The 13,303-nt window shown below is 53.5% G+C and overlaps 1 protein-coding gene across 1 annotated transcript; it reads left to right on the top strand.

Annotated features, from left to right (window-relative positions):
- Positions 1-421: 421 nt before the first annotated feature.
- KCTD10 (potassium channel tetramerization domain containing 10) lies at positions 422-13,054 on the top strand. Its single transcript, XM_027894406.1, has 7 exons — positions 422-516; positions 1,919-2,132; positions 7,121-7,290; positions 7,428-7,514; positions 8,157-8,209; positions 8,941-9,136; positions 9,631-13,054. The coding sequence occupies exons 1-7, from the start codon at positions 514-516 to the stop codon at positions 9,847-9,849; spliced, it is 942 nt and encodes a 313-aa protein (XP_027750207.1). The 5' UTR covers positions 422-513; the 3' UTR covers positions 9,850-13,054.
- Positions 13,055-13,303: the final 249 nt, after the last annotated feature.

Here is a 13,303-nt window from a genome sequence, read left to right as displayed (position 1 = left end):
CCCAGCCGCCCAATCCCGCTCACAGGCCCTCCCACCCCGGGCCCAGGCTCCCTCCGCGCCGCTCTCTCCACGGCCCCCGCAGCCCCCGGGTCCTCACCGTTGCCCCTGGCGGAAGCCGGGCCGGCCGGGCCGGGCCGAGCGGCCCCGGGACCCCCCCGGTCCCCTCAGGCCGTGGCCGCAGCCCCCTCCCCACACCCCGGGTCCGCTCCCCGGGTCCGGCCGCCAACCCGCCCCGCCGCTGCCGTTCCGCCCGTTGCTCACCGGTTCAGCGCGGGGAGAGCAGCCGGCGCCGGGCCCCGCTGGCACCGGGAAGGTCGGGCCGGGCCGGGCCGGGACAAACCGGGCCGGGCAAGGCCGGTCCAAACCGGTGAGGCGGGAGAGCAGCGCGGCAGGGCCCGGCGGGACATCGGGAGGATTTGGGGGGCGCACCCGGGCGGGGCCGGAAGGACGAGAGGGGCGGAAGTTCCCCCGCCCGCCTCGCGCTCTGTCGGTCCGAGGGGCTGCGGCCCGTTCATGGTGAGGGGGACGGGAGGGAGGACAGGGGGTTTGGGGGATGGGGGGGAGGCTCCGGCCGTGGGAGGCACTGAAGGGGGCGGTGAGGTCTTGCCCAGGGAGTGCGTGCGGGGGGCGCTGCCCTGGGGAGGGTTGGGGTGCGGCAGGATTTGGGGGACCGACCCTTACAGTGGGATATGGGGCGGGTCGGAGGGGGGGGTGGGTGGGAAGATGTTCAACCCCGAGGTTGGGGTGCTCAGAGAGAGGGGAGCAGGTCCAGGGCCCCCAGGCGGGGTCGACCCCCGGAGTCGGGGTGCTCGGTTTGCACGTGTCCAAACCCCCCGGGCGCCCCCCGGCCTGGGGCCGGTTGTTTGGGGAGGGTAGGGCTGGGGTTTGGGGTGCAGCCCCCCAGCTCTGTGCCGGGGGGGTGGCAGTGTGCTGGGCTGAGGCTGCTGCCTGTGCTCCCCTGAGAGCCCCGGGCACAGGGACCATCCCTGCCCATCCTGCCCCTCGCCCTAGACACACAACATAGACACACAAATCCGTGGGGATTTGTCATGGGACAGTGTCGTGTTTAGTGGCAGTGCAGCAAAACTCATTCCAGGAAGTGCCATCCAAGTGCTGTGGAAGGGCTGGGAGCTGGATGTGCAGGGATGGGGGTGTTAATCATCCCACTCTGTCCCTATGAGGCAGAAGTCCAGGGAGACTCAGGGTGATTAAGGATTTGTCGTTAGCGGCTCTGGAGCATTTGTGGAGCTGAGCCAACCTGTGCCTGTTCCAGTGTGACCTCCTTAGCTCAGGGACAGGGAATGTGGCTGGGGGCCACTCTGTGTGGGGACTGCAGGCACAGGGACTGGGGGGTGCTGGATGGTGGGATTTGGTGTGTGGAGAAGTGTGGGAGGGCAGGGAACAGAGTGGAAAGCTCATGTGTGCTCTCCCTGGAGCCACGTGTGCTCTCTCTCGAGCCATCTGTGCTCCAAGGGAAAAAAAGCCTTAAAAACCTTCTGCATTTTGACGAATCTGCTCCAGTTTTGTGTTTTGGGAATTGCCCAATTATGTCCGGGATTACTGATGGAGTAAGAGCTTGAGCTGGAGGAGTTGTGTAAGAAATGAAAGCAGTTGTTGTGGCAAAGTGTTGGCTTTGCAATGTAAGACCCAGCTTAGCATTCCCAGGAAAAACCCTGAGAGAAAAAATGAGGCTGAGTCGATTTCTGCCCTTCAGTTTCGATAGGAAAGAAAACAAAGTCAGAGGTCTAAAACATTGGAGAACTTCACGAAGGGCCAAGGGGAGCCGGGGGTGTGAAACACCCGCTGAGGACGTGGGGGTGGGGGTCACACAGTGGGGGGCTCCTTCCTTGTCCCCTTGTGGGGGCTCCTTCCTTGACCTGGGGGCTCCTTCCTTGACCCGGGGACTCCCTCCTTGCAGGAAGAGATGTCGGGAGAGAGCGTGGTGAGCTCCGCGGTGCCGGCGGCGGCGACGCGCACAACGTCCTTCAAGGGCACGAGCCCCAGCTCCAAGTACGTGAAGCTGAACGTGGGGGGGGCCCTGTACTACACCACCATGCAGACCCTCACCAAGCAGGACACCATGCTCAAGGCCATGTTCAGCGGCCGCATGGAAGTGCTCACGGACAGCGAAGGTAAGGAATGGGCTGCTCCCACCCCCCCCTCACCCCACCGCTGCCTCCTCCTGCTGCAGGGTGAGCCAGAGGGCTCGCAGAAACATCACAAAACAGAGAGCAACTTCCAGTTGTAGGGCTGGGTGGCTGGTCGGGGGGATGGAGCAACTCTGCTATGGGGAAAGGCTGGAGAGAGTTGGGATTGTGCAGCCTGGAGAGGAGGAGCTCAGGGGTGACCTAATTGTGGCCTTTCAGGACCTGAAGGAGCAACAAGAAGCATGGAGAGGGACTGTTTAACAAGGGTCTGGAGGGACAGGACAGGGGGAATGGCTTCAAACTGACAGAGAGCAGGGTTAGATGGGAGACTGGGAAGGAATCCTTCCCTGTGAGGGTGGAGAGGTTGCCCAGAGAAGCTGTGGCTGCCCCATCCCTGCAGTGTCCAAGGGCACCTTAGATGGGGCTTGGAGCAACCTGGGATAGTGGAAGGTGTTCCTGCCCACAGCAGGGGAGTGGACTAAATATCTTTAAGATCCTTGCTAACCCAAATCTGTCTGTGATTCCATGATTATACAGCTGGGAAAGATGTGGAACAAAAGACATGGGTGACTTGAGTGGGTGCCTGGACACCAGTAGGACACTAAGAAGGGCCAGTGCTCCTGCCAGGCCCAGGTAGCACCTGGAACATCTTTTCCTTTTGAAATACTGACACAAAAGCTCAGAAGCCCATGGAAAATTGTGAGGATTGTGATTAGGAATCCAGGAGTCAGGACTTGTGTGTTCACTTTGAAGCCCAGGAGGCTGTTCCTTCTTGTCTCCTTAAATATAAAGCTTGCTCTGAACATGGGGGGTGGGGGGTATGAGCTAAAGCCTGATTTTTAAAAAATTTATTTTCTTGTGAGCCTGTTGTTTGTTTGCTTCACTAAAACTGAACCAGTTGCAAAATTTTCAGAGAATTTGTAGTTTTATATCAGCATTCCCATGTTTTGGGCATGTCACAGAGTTTAAGTGGAAGCTCAGCTTTATTTCTGTGCTGATATTTTGCCCATAAAAATGTTTATGGACTGGGATACCTTTGAATTAACAACAACTACTACTGCAAAGCTGAGCCTGGAGGTTCAAAACACCTTTTTTGGGACTAGTTAATTATTATTTGAAAATTTTGTTTGAATTTGCTGAAGGTGTAGAAAATTTGGCACATGGTGAGAGGGGTTGGACTGACTTTTGAGTGCTTTGGAATAGTCTGTATTTAGAGGCTTGTAGGGCTCTTGTGATAGGAGGAAGTGGATTTGGAGGAGAAAAAAATGTAAAAAATACAGTCTAATTAACTGAATATTCCTGTTTTAGCCGGAAGTCTTTGTATTTAAGCTGGGGGAAACAAAGCTGTCTTGTTCCAGGTGTTATCCCATGCCAGGATAAAGCCGTAATGTGGGTCCTGTGGTTTGGGGCTCCAGATCAAAGGGTCTCTGGAATACTTCTCATGGATACAGACCAGGGAGGTTGCATAAAAAAAGCCAGTCTGTGGGCCAGATTAGGCAAAAAAACTGTCAAAGGGGAATCAATGCCCTGACTGGGAGCACTGGAGGGGTGGAAATGTTGCGAGCCCCTTCCCCTCACTGCTAAACTTCAGGCAACTCCAGCAGGATCCTCCTGTCCCTCCCTAAAGCTGCTCTGTGCTTCACTAAATTTGATAATTCCAGTCTTCTGAAGGTTGGAAATGGATTGGAAATTCCAAATTTTTGGGAGCCCACCCTGGCATGATCCCAGAACTTCCTCCAGGCATCCTGGGCAGGTACATGAGGGCTGGTACATCCCATTCCCGGGGCTCGGAGGCCCTGGAAGTGCAGGTACTGTTTGCACCCCAAATCTGAGAGTAACTGAAGTTTCTTCTGCTAAAATGTCACGTCTGAGACGTAAAATCCCAAATTTATTTTGCTGTGACTCCCACAGTGTCTGTGTGGGATTGTTCCATGAAGCCAGTTTGTGTTTTAATAGGAATTTGATACTTCCTGTATGTTGTAACCCAGACACTCCCATGGCAGCAGTTCTTGCTTTATCTCCCCTTGCCTGGAAACTGGGACAATAGCATTGGGGCTGTCAAAGGAAACAATTTTTATCTGGAATGCTTCAAAATCCTGCTAATTGGTCACACCCAAAACCTGGCACAAAGCAAAATGTTTCCTAGGAAAAGAAGCCAGAATGTTTCTTAGGAAAAAGAGCCAGACTTGGGGAGAAGCTGGAGGGAGTTTAACCTGTCTGGAATGTGGCACGAGGGGTCCTGCTCTGTGTCTGGATCCTTCTGACCTCAGACATAGCTTCCAGCCCCTTCTTCCAGCTGAACAATTCCAACCTGCTGCTCCTCAGGCTGTAGGAGAAAAGTCTGGAGTTCTCTGGCTGTGGGTGGCAGATGATTATTTTCAGCTTAGAAATCGGTGATGAACTGGAGCATTTGGAACATTTCATTTGCATGGTTATGAGCAGAGAGAAGGATTTGAGTTTTCCAGGTGCATCTACCTGTTTTCAGTTCTCTTTTGCTGCTGTGGGATTTTTCCCTCACTCCCTGCTGCTGTAGCCAGCTGACGGAGATGCTGTTCTTTGTCCAGCTGCTGATAAGAGACTGGAGCATCAGGCAGTGTCCAGTGTCAGGCTCCTGTTTCACCTGTCAGAGCTTGGCTGGAAAATGTTATCTGGTTTGGCTGGAGTGTTTGGATCCTGTTCTGGACACTTCTTGTAAGACAAAAGGGTAATTCCCTGAAGGTCTGATGTGTGCATGTACCAAGGAGTGAGGGGAGGGGGGAATTCTGCCCCTCTGCCCTGGTGAGACCCCCCTGCAGTGCTGATCCAGCTCTGGGGTCCCAGCTCAGGAAGGACATGGAGCTGTTGGAGCGAGTCCAGAGGAGGCACCGAGATGGTCAGGGGGATGGGGCAGCTCTGCTGTGTGGAAAGGCTGAGGGAATTGGGATTGTGCAGCCTAGAGAAGAGAAGCTTTGGGGTGATCTAATTGTGGCCATCCAGGACCTGAAGGGGGTACAAGAAACATGGAGAGAGACTGGTTACAAGGATGTGGAGGGATAGGACAGGGGGAATGGCTTCAAACTGACAGAGGGCAGAGTTGCATGGGATATTGGGAAGGAATTCTTCCCTGTGAAGGTGATGAGGCCCTGGCAGAGGTTGCCCAGATGGCTGCCCCATCCCTGGAAGTGTTCCAGCCCAGGTCAGACAGGGCTTGGAGCAAACTGGGATAGTGGAATGGTGCCCCTCACCATGGCAGGGAGTAGAAAGAGATGTACTTAAAGGTCTCTTCCCACCCCAAACCATCCTATGATTCTCTGATGCTTGCAGCTCTTGGATTCTGTATCCCTGCCTAAATGGATACAGGATGGCTTTGTAACACTGCAATTAAAAAACAGCTCTGACAGACTTCAGCTCAGCCCACTTGTTGATTCTGCCGTGGCTGAGGGTCACTGGGGTCACTTCCCTGAGTCATCTCGTTTGGGCTGTTTGGGTGAAACAGAAGGTTTTTAAAGCTGTTTTAGTGGTCACTCGTGTTTTGCAACACTGCTCCAAATGTTTTCTCATTCTCCCTCCCTCCACATGGAAATGAGCAATTCAGCTTTGATTTCACCATCTGTAAACATGGTGTTGCAGCAGATTTTTCCAGCCTACAGAGGAATCAGAGGGGATAGCAGAAGTTTGGGGATGGTAATTCTGCCCTCAGCTTGCCCTTTACCTTCCTGGGTGTTGGTGTGCTCTGGTGAACTTGGGCAGCAGCTGCACTTGTGGAATATGGATGTCCTTGTTCATTGCCATGGCTTGTGCTTCCTCTTTGTCACAGAATCCCACAATGATTTGAGTGGAAAGGACCTTAAAGATCACCCATTTCCACCCCCGCTGCCATGGACAGGGACACCTTCCACCACATCTCCCACTAAAATGGGATTTCTTGTTTTGTGCATTGCCAAATGGGCTTTTTTCTGCTCCACTTGGATAGGTGTAATGTGTTCATTAGTCTGGATGAGTCCTTTGTTCCATGATTTCTCTGTCTCTAGTTCTGCCTCCTGCTTTCCAGTTTGTTCCTAGTCTGTTAAATCACCCTTTGAGCACACACTGTGTGTTCTGGGAACAGCAGGAATGAGGGAGGTGGGAAGCCTGGAGTAAAACTACTGCAGAGTGTCTCAGTTTCCCTCAAAACAGCATGAAAGGGTCGTGTTCCCTTTCCAAACCGAACCAAATGTTCAGACTTTACTCGTAATTCCATTCATGCAGAACACCCAGGGTCTGCCTTAACCTCCTTTCCTTATTTGTCCAAAATATGACTCCTTCCCCACAAGCGTTTCCTCGCTGCATTCCTGAGCCTCAGCCTGAGAGTGGCCATCTGTTCAGGCAGGGAGACTCCAGCCTCCACTGCCTCATGTTCCTCAGGGTCCTGATTCCAGCACCAGAGGTGACATGTGGATCCTGCAGTTGCAGCTGTCCAGGGAGAGCTCTGGTTGTACCTCTTTTTGTGCACCCTGGAGAAGAGAAGGCTCTGGGGAGACCTCAGAGCCCCTTTGAGTGGGGGTCTCCACAGCTGGAGAGGGACTTCGGACAGGGGCCTGGAGTGACAGGACAAGGGGGAATGGCTTTAAGCTGAAGGAGGGAAATTTAGATGAGATATTGGGAAGAAACCTTCCCCTATGTGGGTAGTGCGGCCCTGGCACAGGTTGCCCAGAGAAGCTGTGGCTGCCCCATCCCTGGAAGTGTCCAGGACCAGGTTGGATGGGGCTTGGAGCAACCTGGGCTAGTGGAAGATGTCCCTGCCTGTGACAGGGGAGTAGACTAATAATCTTTAAGGTCCCTTCCCACCCAAACCATTCCATGATTTTCTTCCCACTGTGGTCCGTACATGGCAGTGCTGTTGAGCTCCAGGGCAGGGGCTGTCCCTCTGTGTGTCTTTCAGCACTTTGACACCATCAGGGCCTTTTGCCACATTTGCCTGTGCTTGTCCTCACTGTGCTCTTCCCTGTCCCCAGGCTGGATCCTGATTGACCGCTGTGGGAAGCATTTTGGGACCATCCTGAACTACCTGCGGGACGGGGCCGTGCCGCTCCCGGAGAGCCGCCGGGAGATCGAGGAGCTGCTGGCTGAGGCCAAGTACTACCTGGTGCAGGGGCTGGTGGACGAGTGCCAGGCAGCCCTGCAGGTGGGGCACAGGGCTGGGGAGGGGCTGGGAGTGGGCAGCAGGAATTTCTGCTCTTCTCACTTGGTGGTTTTGGAGGCTTGGGATGAAACTGGAACAGTTCGTGTCTCTGAGCTGCTGTGTGGTCCTTGCTCCCGCAGAACAAGGACGCGTACGAGCCGTTCTGCAAGGTCCCGGTGATCACCTCCTCCAAGGAAGAGCAGAAACTCATCGCCACCTCCAACAAGGTGAGAGGGGCCCGGCTGTGCCCTGGGGAGAGCTGGGGGTGTTCAGGTGAGAAGGCTCTGGGGAGACCTTAGAGCCCCTTCCAGTGCCTAAAGGGGCGCTCCAGAGAGCTGGAGAGCGGCTTTGGACAAGGGATGGAGTGTCAGGACAAGGGGGAATGGCTTCCCGCTGTCAGAAGGCAGGATTGGATGGGAGATTGGGAAGGAATTCTTGGCTATGAGGGTGGTGAGGCCCTGGCACAGGCTGCCCAGAGAAGCTGTGGCTGCCCCATCCCTGGAAGTGTCCAAAGCCAGGTTGGATGGGGCTTGGAGCAACCTGGGATAGTGAGAGGTGTGTTTGCCCATGGCAGGGGGTGGTCATAAAGCACAGGGCAGGTGAGAATAGCTGAGGATCCAAAGGCAGAGGATATATCATCTGTAAGAGTAGCTGAGGATCCAGTCCCAGAAGGGGTCAGGAGGGATTGCAGCCCCACTGCCAACCTGTGCATCACAGGTTTGCAGCAACAGCAGTAATACCAACAGAATCCCACTGGATTGTGTTTCACCTGTTAGAGCTCTGGAGTGTGTCTGCAGGACTTGGGGCTGGGCTGAGGTTCTAGCTCTTGCTGTGTTTCCTGTGACTGATCTGGGCTTTGTTTCTTACAGCCAGCAGTGAAGTTGCTGTACAACAGAAGCAACAACAAATATTCTTACACCAGGTAAGTGACTTCAGTTTGACTTGGAAGTTTTTCATGGACTAAAATCCACGAGAAGCATTAACTTTTCCTTCCTCCAGACCCAATGACAGATTTGCATTGGCATGCACTCCAGTTTTTCCCAATTAATTTCAAACTTGAGTCAGAAGGGAGCCTGCTGCCATCAGTGGAAGGCTGAGCCTGTGCTATTTGTGTGCCAGAGGAGTTCCTCTAATCCTTAGGTGCAGCTGGCAGAGGCTTCTGGCCAAGTGCTATCTACTTTTCCATGGATTGCAGTGTGATAGTTGAGTACAGGAGGCCTTCCATGGTGCATCCATGGCATGACACTGTGTCCATCCAGCTGGTGCTGAGCTCAGGAATGGCTTTATTTGGGCCACAGGATTTTGCACACAGGTGAAATGCCATTGGACAGTTGTTCTCAGGGCTGTTGCTGTTGAGTTGCTGCTGGTTCAGAAGCAGGTTTTCCTGCTTGTAGTAGTGAAATAGCAAGAATTAATGTCTCGGTTTTGCCCCATCCCTGGAAGTGTTCAAGGCCAGGTTGGACAGGTCCTAGTGGAAAGTGTCCCCGCCCATGGCAGGAGGGTGGAACTGGATCTTTTAAGGTCCTTTCCAACCCAGACTATCCTATGATCCCATGACACTGTAAGTGAAAGGAAGCTGGTTGTTTGGGGGCTGTAAATGCCCCCTGCTCTGTTCCACGTGCCCTGTAAATCCCTGCTGCCTCCATCCCGCAGCAACTCCGACGACAACATGCTGAAGAACATCGAGCTGTTCGACAAGCTGTCCCTGCGGTTCAACGGGCGGGTGCTGTTCATCAAGGACGTCATTGGGGACGAGATCTGCTGCTGGTCCTTCTACGGGCAGGGCCGCAAGATCGCCGAGGTTTGCTGCACCTCCATCGTCTACGCCACGGAGAAGAAGCAGACCAAGGTACGGGGAAAGCAGCGGCTGCCTGGCTGTGGCACATAACACCGGGGCAGTTGTGATTGTTCCATAAGGCACCTTCAGTCCAGCTCTTCATCTTAGGCTAAACCTGTGTGTTTAACCAGGTTTGGGGATTGGAACCAGGTCATCTTTAGGGTCTCTTCCACCCCACATCATTCAGTGGTTCTACATCCTTGTGTAAAGGGGGATGCAGGCAAGCAATGGCACACTTTCCCTGTGCTGCTTACCTCTCCAAAGAAAGACCTGTCTGAGCCTGCCCTGCGTGCAGGGTGATTTTGGGAAAAGCCCAGCTAGTTGCAGGGTCTCAAAGGCTGGAAGCAAATAATGGAGTGGAAAGGGTTGTGCCAGAAATCATTTCTGTGGCTGGAGTGCAATTAAGAAACTGTAAAAGCAGGTATCAGGGGTTAAAACTGAGGTAATCTGGTGCCTGCAGTGACAGGCAACAGGTGAGAGTGACCTTCTCTTCTCTGGGTGCGCAGGTGGAGTTCCCAGAAGCCCGAATTTATGAGGAGACACTGAACATTCTGCTCTACGAGTCCCAGGACGGGAGGGGACCCGACAATGCACTCCTGGAGGCCACAGGGGGGGCAGCAGGTCGGTCCCACCACCTGGAGGAGGACGAGGAGCGGGAGCGCATCGAGCGCGTGAGGAGGATCCACATCAAGCGCCCCGACGACAGGGCCCACCTGCACCAGTGAGCCAGGTGAGCCCCGGGCCCCAGCTCTGGGCAAGCAGCAGAGGACCAGGAGGCTCACCTTCTACCCAGCACAGTCTGTAAATTATGTTTTGTAACAAACTCTAGGTTATTTGGGGTATTTAAATGCTGTAGTTGTAGGACAAGAATAAACGAGGTTACTGGGCGTACGGTGGGTTCTGTAAGGGCCTGTTGAGCAGCTGGAGAAATGCCCTGAATTTTTAGCACTCTTGTTGTTGCTGTTTTGTGCTAGAGAGGAGGAGGGCTGGCTGCCTTTGGCTTTGGTAATTATCCTGCACTTTAAACACAAAACAAAACAACAAACAAAATGCTCAGCCAGCCCAGCTGTCCTCCTTCCCTCCGGGCACTTCCTGACCCTCACTCCTGGCACTCAGGAAAGGCTGGGATCTGGACACAAAGCTGCTGCACAGCTCTCTGTCTCCCAGGTCTGCAGGGCTGGGAGCTCAGGATTGCCTTGGGGTGACTCCCTGGAGGACAAATGGCACTGGCTGGTGATGTTCCTGAAGTGCTGGAGCAGAGGGACCCCTCAGAGCAGGGGGGCTGCTCCCTTGGGCCTGGCTGTGGCTCCATACAGCTCCCTGGACCTCGTCCTCCAAGGGTCCAGTGGAGCTTCTGCAGCACTGAGGGGAGACCCCTCCCTGCTTTATCCCTGCGGTTCAAGGTTGAAATTCCTCCAAAAAGAGGAGGATCAGGAGCAAATTGTCCGTGATTGCTTTCCCTTAGGGTGATGTTGGTACCGGTTAGTGCTTAGAGCTTCTGCCTGAGCCTGGAGCTGGGGAGTTGGTTTCCAGCAGCTCCCAGGTCAGCCGGTGTGTTCTGTGCTGTGTAGGAGTGACAGGAGTTACTCAGGAGTAACAGCAGGTTCAGTGCCTCTGTGGCAGGGGAGCATTGGTGGTGGTGGGGGGCAGAAGTTCCCTTTTGGAACTGATCCAGGAGCAGTGCCTTGCTCTGAATGAGGGCAGCACTACAGAGAAGAGCAGCAGACAGTGGCCCAGAGGCAGATACTCCTTGTTTGACTGTATCCTGAGCATATTCCAAGTCTTTTCAGCAGTGGCAGCTGTGTGTGGAAGGGCAGAGTGTGGAGAAGGCAGTCTAGTTTTCTGAGAGTGCTTTTCTGTTGTAAATGAATATTTCATCTACCTCCTCAGCTCCTGTTGCCTGTTGTGGAGTCAAGTGACAGTGATGGTGGGAGATGGGGTATCACTCCATAGGGCTGGAAGCAGAGCCACAGCTGTGATAGTTCAGGTAACAAATCCTGGGAGGGAGAGAAACCCAAGGTAGGAAGTGTTAAACTCCCAATTCAGCAGTACTGTGGCCAGCATTGGAGCACTCTGGCCTGGGGTAGAGTTTCCTTTCACGCTTTCTGTGGAATATTTAGCACTGCCCTTAACAGCCAGAGTCCTCTGGAGCAGCAGCTCTGTGTTCCTGCTCCAAGGATCCCTGCTCCTGGCTCAGGGCTGCTGAGGGCATGTGAACAGTTACAAACCAGAGGTGTTGCAGCACCACCAGCCCTGTTACCCCAAGGCTTCTGTTCCACAGAGCAGTTACACCCCAGTTACTCAGAGCTTGTCTGGAGGGGCTGAAATTCAGTATGAAGTGTTTGTATAATTTTGGATCATCAAGTAGAGCTAAAAAATTTCAAAATTAAGCTGAGGACATCTTTCTAGTAACCAAAGACTTCTCTAAGTCACAGGCAGCTGGTGTCTGTGGCAGGTGGGGTTGTTGTACCTGTCTCTTCTTTCTGCTTCAGCTACTGATTTATAAGAGCTCAGCAGTTACCCTGAGGTTCAGCAGCTTCAGTTCTGTCCTGACAGTTCAGGGCTTCTAGTTTGAGTTGTACTTACACCTGTTTGGGTTTGTAGGAGTCCAGAGTGCAGGGGCTGAAGGAGCCAGAGCTTCTCCCCTGCTGGCTGTGATAATCTGGGGAGTGAGGAAGGGAAGTCCTGGATTGCTGGTTCTCCAGCACTGTGTACTTTGACACTTACTGGTGTGTTACTGGGCTGTTGTGGGTTTCTGAGCTTCTGTAACAGACCTGCTGCCCCTGAGGGGTTGAGACTCTGTGTTTCAGCAGTGGGTGAACAGGGACCACCAGCCCATCAGTGTAGAACACCAACAGTCCTGCAGCAATCCCTGCTCCCTTCAGCTGAGCTGGGTCTGACCTAGCTGGGAGACCCCAGACAAACTCCAGCCATGTCCCATGGGGCAGAGCAGGTTCAGCTCCAGGAGGTGACACCAGTGCTAAGCACCTGACAGGTCACATCTCTGTGATTAACTTCTCTGTAAATAGAGTCTTAACTGGCTTCAGGCTTTTCTTGTTTGGGTTTTGCAAACTAAGTTCTTTAAAAAGCAGGGAATGGTTGTTTTTAATCTTTGTACAGTGGTTTGTAGAGCTGTTGGTTTAGCAAAGTCACTCCAGGAGAGTTTAAGTTCTAATTTCAATTTTGTTTCTGTGTTTGTGGGCAGACTCTGCCTTAACACACTCCTGAGTTCACCCTCTGTGCTGGAGTGGTGCACAAAGCTGTGCTGTGGTGTTGGGGTGTCCTTTACCTCCTGCCCCGTCCTTGAGTGCACATTCTGGTAATGCCATTGCACAAATGCTCTCAGCTCCTGAGCCTCGTTACTCTAAGTGGTTTTGCCTCAGCTCTCAGGTGCAGGTGGGGCTCAGGGCAGGTGTCCTGGGCACAAGCAGCTCTTCAGATTATCCCAGGGACAGCAGACCTGTCTGCTTCCCTTCTCCAGCCACCAGCAGTGACAGCCCAGCCCAGGAGAGCTCAGCAAAGTCTTCCCTGGGGAGAGATATTGTGGACCTGCAGCTCAGAACACAGGTGGGGCTGTAGGAGAGGTGGCAGTGACCACCCCAGGCTGACACCTCCCCATCTGTGTCCGTGTAGCTGGAGCACCAAAGCAGCTGCTCCTGCACTCCCAGAAGCAGGTTTGGATCCCCCTGAGCCCCGCGACCTTTGGAAGGCTCTGAGCTGCCATCTCACCTTAGAGCAAAGTGTAGGCAGAACCTTTCAGTCTTGTTTCATGGACAACAGCAGATTCCTGTTCTGTACAATCATTCCCTCCTGTTCAGACTTGGGCACAAAACAAGCTTCCGCTGGATTTCATTGTATGGTTGATGTTTGCAATATGTACTTTTTGTTTTTTTAATATAACACAATAAATTAGAAGAAATTTCATATTTACATGTGAGTCATTTTATTATTTGTTGGAAGGAGAATGGCCTCGTGGGCCATGGAGCTGGGAGGAGCTTTGGGGGAGAAATATCACCTCCTTGTGGATGTTAATTTGACCCCCTGGCACTGCTCAGGGCAGAGACCCCAGGGATTAAAGGCAGCAAGTCAGGGACCTGAGCATGGGGAATTTTACTTCTAATTGTGGTGAAGGGACAAGGGGTGGATTTGGGTTAAGTTGTCCCTTTTCACTTGGTGGTG

This window comes from Empidonax traillii, unplaced genomic scaffold (assembly GCF_003031625.1).
Source record: "Empidonax traillii isolate 1590-97213 ecotype Southwest subspecies unplaced genomic scaffold, ASM303162v1 scaffold426:size1138770, whole genome shotgun sequence".
Taxonomy (NCBI): Eukaryota; Metazoa; Chordata; class Aves; order Passeriformes; family Tyrannidae; genus Empidonax; species Empidonax traillii.
The sequence above is the reverse complement of the archived record's forward strand: the minus strand, read 5'-3'. Positions and strand labels throughout refer to the sequence as shown.

Bases quoted from the DNA above. Each gene is read 5' to 3' on its own strand.
- KCTD10 (XM_027894406.1), top strand. The intron at 7,291-7,427 runs GTGGGGCACAGG...TTGCTCCCGCAG, and splicing joins AGTGCCAGGCAGCCCTGCAG to AACAAGGACGCGTACGAGCC. The intron at 7,515-8,156 runs GTGAGAGGGGCC...TGTTTCTTACAG, and splicing joins TCATCGCCACCTCCAACAAG to CCAGCAGTGAAGTTGCTGTA.